Source organism: Charadrius vociferus, unplaced genomic scaffold (genome assembly GCF_000708025.1).
Source record: "Charadrius vociferus isolate BGI_N301 unplaced genomic scaffold, ASM70802v2 scaffold806, whole genome shotgun sequence".
NCBI classification, from domain to species: Eukaryota; Metazoa; Chordata; class Aves; order Charadriiformes; family Charadriidae; genus Charadrius; species Charadrius vociferus.
Window position 1 is genome coordinate 294,201 of NW_009649038.1, and position 6,866 is coordinate 301,066.

Below are 6,866 nucleotides of genomic sequence, written 5' to 3' on the forward strand. Positions count from 1 at the left end.
GGCTGCCCCCGCCGACCGCCCCGCCCCCGGCCGCCCCCGCTCCGCGCCGGGGGCCGCTCCCTCGGGCGGGGGGAACGGAACGGGACCGGGCTGTCCCGGGAGCGGAGCGGGACGGGGGAAGTCCAGCCCGAACCGCAGCTCTGCTGCGCATCAGCTCCCGCCGCCGGTCATTGCGGGAAACGTGCCGCAAGAAGCCGGCCAGATTCAAGGTCGGACATCTTCTCTGCTGGCTTTGTGAATAAAAATAACTGGAGAGTTATTTTGAACCAGGAGAAGTTATGTGGCCTCTGTATCGCGTGAAATTTGTTTAAATCACAACATAACGAAACGTGTTGACCTGTTAAAATCCACGTGGCAACCATTTCACTCCTGCGCATTTACCGGAGAGACACTAGTTCTGTTGCCATTCGACAGTAGCAAAGTGATCAGCTGGTATCTACGAAAGGCAACAGGAGAAAAGTCTGGCACTGGCCTTCTAACAACACTACTAGTATTTCTAAAATACATACTGTACAAAGCATATTGACCCATCAAATACATTTTCTTCTTGAGACTGACAACAAAACAGGATGAAGATGTTTGTTTCCAAATCCATGCTTTGTGCCCCCAATCTGTCTAGCAGCAAGCTGGTCACACCTGTACCTCGGGAAGCTCTCCAACTGCAAAAGCAGCCCTGGACAATCCCAACCGGGACAGCTAACACTGGTCTTTTCATTTCACAGAGCCAACATACAGCAACCCGCACAAAGAAATAAACGCCAACGCAGGACACCCTGTCCAGCATATGCAATCTGTAATATTCTTTTTGCTAGCATGTACAGAAAGGAATTTTGTTGCCAGTCAACTTCCCTTCCCAACTCTGACCCCTTGCAAGCCATAAATTGTAATTCTTTACCAGAATCGGTGACAATTACACTGCTTCCCACACCCTCACTCCAGAGGCTTAATGATGATGAATGGAGCAGGCAGAGGACAGCGTGGCCCGGCCCAGGGCAGGGACAGGTTCACCTCCGTGTCAGCCAGCCGTCCCCTCGCAGCGCCTCGGGCACGGCCAAACGTCACGCGCTTGCCGTCATTCTCCATGCATGGGGATTTCAGCCCCATCACTCATAAGCATCCTCCCCTCTCTACGTTCCCCAGCTTCTTGCTGCCCATCCACTTACAACACTTTCTGCTATTTCTGCTGAAAATCCCACTGTTACCACGGTACCTGAGAGTTCTGGACAGTCAGAGCCAACAGCGAAGGCACTCCTCATTTCCTCTTGCTCTTCTTCTGCAACAGACGCTACATTCAGGGCATTTGGTGTCCTGGCACAATAGAGTCTTCCGAAGTCCTCGCCTCTTTCTTGGAAGGCAGATGAAGGGAAGATGAACGTAAGATTCAGAAAGATGAAGGGAAGGAGTGAAAACATAGTTCTTAAACCTGTAAGAAGTTTTTTTTAAAAAACAAAACAAAGAAAAAACCCAAACAAACCAAACCAAGCCCACAAAACCCCAAAAGCTGTTCTAAAGACTAAACATCCATAGTTTCACTCAACCATTTCTGTAACTCTGTCTTCCCCTGCACACGCAACAGGCCGTTCAGAGCTCTCACATATCGATCCCTGAGCATGGCCCTGGGAAACCACATTTCAGCATCATGCAGGTCAGCTCTCCATCTTCTGGGAAGAGGGACACAGCCGGCAGGCCAGGAGCAAGCCCCTCTACCCCAAAGCACCCCACACAAGCACATCCTTGGCCAGCTGGAGACCCTGTGACCGAGCTGCCTGCAGCTTGAACACCATGTTTCACAGGATGGGGCCCTGATATTTCTCAGAGTCTTCCGAGCCCTGGTACCGATGACGGGGCCCAACCCAGTGGTGGCAGGGTGGGTAAGGCAATCAGCTCAAATTCCTTATCAAATGATTCTTTTAAAAACTTGTGCAGCTATAAGTGGCTACCAGTACTATTACAAGAGCTCTTTAGAAGCTTGTCATTGGGGCTTATATCTGTGGAGTCTAGGAATACAAGACAACAGAGCTAAAATGGAAGGTCATATTCCCTAAGCTATATGCACTTGCCTCAAGATCTGCCAATTTTCTTTATTTTTTTTAAAATATATTTTCCTTTCTCTTCTTCAAATGGAAAACAGTCCAGTCTTTATTTTGTCCATTCTACTTTCTTCTGCACTCCAGCCTCGTAATATAGTCATTAATATTCCTCTTAACATTGACTAAAGTAATTTTGGCAGGAGCATTTTCCTTTCTTGTGGCCTTTACCACATTATCCCCACCACCTCCCTTCCTCAACTCAGATCTTGTGCACAATTACACCCATACAGTTACTTCCCCTCCACCCAAACCATTAATTATCCCTGCTTCCAACCCCCTTCATAAGCCTTCTCTTGGCCTGCTTAAAATATATTCCATGTTAAAATGCCTTAAACCCTACCTTCCTTCTACTTCAAAAATAAATCTTAGAGACCTATTCTCTAACCCGTTCTGTTTATCTAAATTACCTGCCCTTTTGTGTTTGTCTTGTATTGTAACCAGCTAGATTTTTTAATAGCTTACCTCTTAGAGAGAAAAACCCGTTTTATCCAGTGCTTCTGTCATACTTGAGGGTCATACTGAACACAAGGCACTTCATAAAGGAGACAGACATCCCATTCCGATGGTAGATAACTGTGGGCCATCTGTATATCCAAATATTGCCTTTATTCAATCTATAATACTTCTATTTCTAGAGATCCTCAGTAACATCATACGTTTGACACCTAAAAAAAACCCAAAACACCAAAAACTGAAACCAAACCTAAATTATACTGTCAGTCTGATTACAGAAGAACCTTGAAAAATGCCAGAGTAATTTTTGAGATATTTCAAATTAGGAGTAACAAACTCCATCAGCTCCATTTAATTTTTAATCCAAAGTGCAAGGATCCAGTCTACAATTTTCTCAGACTTTCCAGCAGTCACTCCTACAATTCCTGCCATATGACAACCCCAGAAAATTTCAATCCCTTTTCATGGAAGCCGCTTTTAGAGGGGTTTCAGCCACATGTCCTCGACAGTTTGCTAGGACTACATCTCCACAGTGTGTTTGGTCACACAGGTTTCATGAAGATGGTGTTTGAAAGGTGTGCTAAATTAATCTGCAGAAGACCTGATTTACTAAAAAATTAAAACAAAACATAAAAAGCCCTCATTTTTGTAAAGGGATTAAAACTACAGGAAAGCAAAGACACACACAAACACCTTGGTTCATCCATCATCCCACCATTAAGACCTATCAGCAGGTGGTTTGTATAGACAGGGCAGTAGGAAATGCTCCCAACTATTAGAAATGTAACATCAGCCCCAGGCCTCCAGTCCATCACAGCGCTTCTTGATTCTCTGGGTTTCTTGGCTTCCCAACCCCTCTCCTTGGTGCATATCCAAGTAACTATTAGCCAAAAAGAGATGGATAAGCTGTGTCTCTTGAAGTTTTTCCTGTGTTGTCTAGCACTCAGCTAGCAGTGGAAAAAACATCCCTCACTTCACCAGCGCATCTTGATGCTGAATGCCTCCCACCTAATTCTCAGACATTTACTTGTCAAAGGCAACGTCCTCCGCAGAGTTTGACACTCGTGGCCAAATCTTTTGTTAAGTGTCTTTGACTTCAGTGTTACACTAGTACACGGTCTGGCCCTTGGTTTGTAAGAACGCAGGAGCTGCCAGCCAGCCAGTTACACCCCAGCAGGGAGTGCCAGGTCTCGCCTGGAGCAGGGAACAGCCTCTGTCGGCTGGCCTCGCACGGTGCCGCAGGGTAACCCTCATGCTCTCCAAATCAGCAACATGTACCGCTGTTATACCACACACCTTCTCCTGAATCTCAAAAATGCAGTGATAAGCGGCCCTATATACAGCCAAGACCAAGCTAAACTTCTCTGACAGTGGTTTGCACTTGTTCTAATTCTTACTTGGTAAATCTTCAGCATTAAGGAGGGCTGTTTCTTCCTCCAGATAACCCTGAGGGAAGAGGGGCTTGCAAAGTGAGAAGGCAATTTGTAGTTCTGGTGTTTTGTGAAGAACAGAGTTGTACTAGGATCAGAAAGGGGAAAGAGCATGCTCGCTCTCTCTTTTTTTATCTAACTTTCTGGATGTTACAATTCTCTGCTCCAGATGTCTCCCCCAGCTTAGAAAAATAAATCACAAAATAGGCATGATGCAGATGGCCCTTGAATAAATCCACCTCAGTGCTCCCTCCAAGTGGAAGATAACCTTAATGTGAGAGAGCGGCTTTCGCGCAGGCAGTCCAGGCAGACATCTGGAGACAATGAAATATAGTGAGTGTCTTAATGTTTTAGTGAATTATTTAGGTTTGAGATAACACACTTCTGGGAAAAAAAATACTGCTTAACTTTAAATATATCTCCTTCCATCAAAGTCTGAGCATGAGTTTAAGAGTTCAGTAGCAATTTATTCCCCAGAATTCTTTGTTCTGTCAGCATCAACAGCTCATACTTATATTCTGGGTCAATCAAGATTCATATGCCCACTCAGGAGCTTAAACGCATGATTCTGCTGCTTTTTAGGATGGAAGCATCCAGGCACAAATCTGGCTATAACAGACTGATTTTTTCTTCTAAATAGCAGTCTTATTTTTTGCTCACCTACTTTTTTAAGTGCAGTTTATAAAAAAAAACTTCTGTATTTTAAGTATATATGCCTATTGTTTTGTTGGGGTTTTTGGTTGGTTTTTTTTTTTTTTTAACAAAAGTTTATTTCTTCCCTCTTCATCTTTTTTTTTCTGGTAAATATAGTAGAAAGAAATCACATCAACAATACAAAAAAAACCTCCTTCCTATTATAAACCTCGCAGAGTCTCCATTCCAGTTCAGAAGAGTACTTTATTCCTGTAAAGCACCAGTGGATACTTGTTTATGTCTTTCTAAAGTAAAAATTGCTGAATATATTCTTAATCCGAATGTGACCACAGATGGCCAAAACTTTGGTTTGGGTTGTCTTTACAAATGGTTGATGTTGGAAACATTACAGCCCAGGATGGCTGAAGATAAGAGAACTAACAATCCAGCGAGGCTTAAATTGGAAGTAAATCAAATTTGTTATGGTCCAAAATGATTGCACTTGGAAAAAGAACTGAACTGTCTAGAAGCAGTGACAGCTGTTGCAGATATAAGAGATACAGTAGTGACCTCAGCTTATGAGAAACAAGAAATAGTGTTCTAAGTACAAATATCTATGCAGGTTAGAGTTCAAAATTAGCAAAATCACAACTCTCCCTCTCTCTAATGTATATACAAACGCATAAACACACTCTCTCTCTGTATCCATATTATATAGAGTAAGACATACAAATTAGCAAAATTACTCCAGACTAAGAAAAATAAATAATGTCAATATAAAGATTGATATTAATGACAAAAAGACAATTTTAAATAATACTCTGAAATCAAACATCATGAACTCAAAGAATCTGAGTTAATATCGGATTTCAAAGAAATCCAAATTCATTAAGGTAAGAGATTCCTTAGTGGGAACAATCACAAAACTACATCTCTTTCTCGCAGCATTGCATAATAACCATAAGATCATGATTTAGGTATTTATCTCTCCTGATCCCACGCCACTGGAAGGGCAGTGGCTGAAAAGGTCAGTGGTCCAGCTGTCCTTCCTATCTCCAGGACAGCGGTGGCTGAGGTGCTGCAGCATGGGCTCGGTGGCCAGGCAGTTTAAAAACCTTTATGTTAAGACAGAAATCCTGTCAGTTGTCTCAAAGTAACTTATCCCCTGCCTATGACGCAAGACACGTTTCAGTTTCATTATATCACTACAGCATAAAGGAACTGCTCTTGCACTGGAAATGCTTGGACACGTGTTAAGAGATTATAGGGAGATCTTTTTCCCTATATTGAGGGGTGAAAAAAAAAAATCAGTGTCTGTGAGGCAGATAAAAAAAATGCAGCCAGTGTCTCTCTGTGGTGGTGTTGTCATTTAAGAAACCCATTAACCAACTTGAACAGAGCACATACAAACATTTAAGAAGCGGATCTTCACATAAACACAGAATAGTTGAGGTTGGAAGGCACCTCTGGAGATCACCTGGTCCACCCCCCCTGCTCATGTAGGACCACCTAGAGCTGGTTGCAACAAGTCTACTTGCAAGAATTCTAACAATTCTCATTTTAAACATTTCCACCTCAACTACAAACCACTCTGGGTCAAAAATTGTCTCTCTCACTGTGCTATGCTGCCTAGCGAGTGACCAGGAAATAGCAGAAGATCTGCTGCAGGTTGTTTTTTATTCTCTTTTAAATTAGGTTCTCATCTTATAAGGGTCATAAGATCCATAACTTCCATATGGGCTAATTCTGGAGAATGCTAAGTTATTCACAGGACGGCAACTGGAAATTAAAATATAGGTGGAGGTGAGGAAAATACTCTTTCTGTCCACTGGTATGTTATAATACAAGGCCAAACTAACTCCATGTAGGAATATAGCAAAGACAGACTATTCCCAAGGAACAGGAGTTACCACATCGTGCAGCTTTCATCATTTCACATTTAAGGGCAAGGAGAGATGAGATCAGCAAGACGTTATAAAAAAATAAAAAAAAAAAAGAAAGTTATTTTACCGTATAATGGATTTAGTTTCTCCCAGTTACTCAACCGAAAACCTCTGCATTATTTCTGTAGAATATATTAGCTGGTAGGTAGAAAATAGCAAGAATGAAAAAACAAACCCCAAACCCTCTCTCTTGGTAACAATCTGTACTGATAGTATTCCAGAAGAAATGTCACAACAGCTCTCTCGTTTGTTTTCTCTTTGTTTCAGGACGGTTTCCATGGATCCCCAAACCTAGGCCCCACTGAAGGGCTCCCCGG

The 6,866-nt window shown here is 42.8% G+C and overlaps 1 protein-coding gene across 1 annotated transcript in view; it reads right to left on the minus strand.

Annotated features, from left to right (window-relative positions):
* FGF2 (fibroblast growth factor 2 (basic)) overlaps positions 1 to 1,104 on the minus strand; it is a 30,656-nt gene extending 29,552 nt beyond the window's left edge. The window contains exons 1-2 of the mRNA XM_009887892.1: positions 935 to 1,104; positions 82 to 230 (exon numbers count right to left, since the gene is read on the minus strand). Coding sequence (XP_009886194.1) covers positions 82 to 230; positions 935 to 1,104 — 319 coding nt within the window. The remainder of the gene's footprint in view (positions 1 to 81; positions 231 to 934) is intronic.
* Positions 1,105 to 6,866: the final 5,762 nt, after the last annotated feature.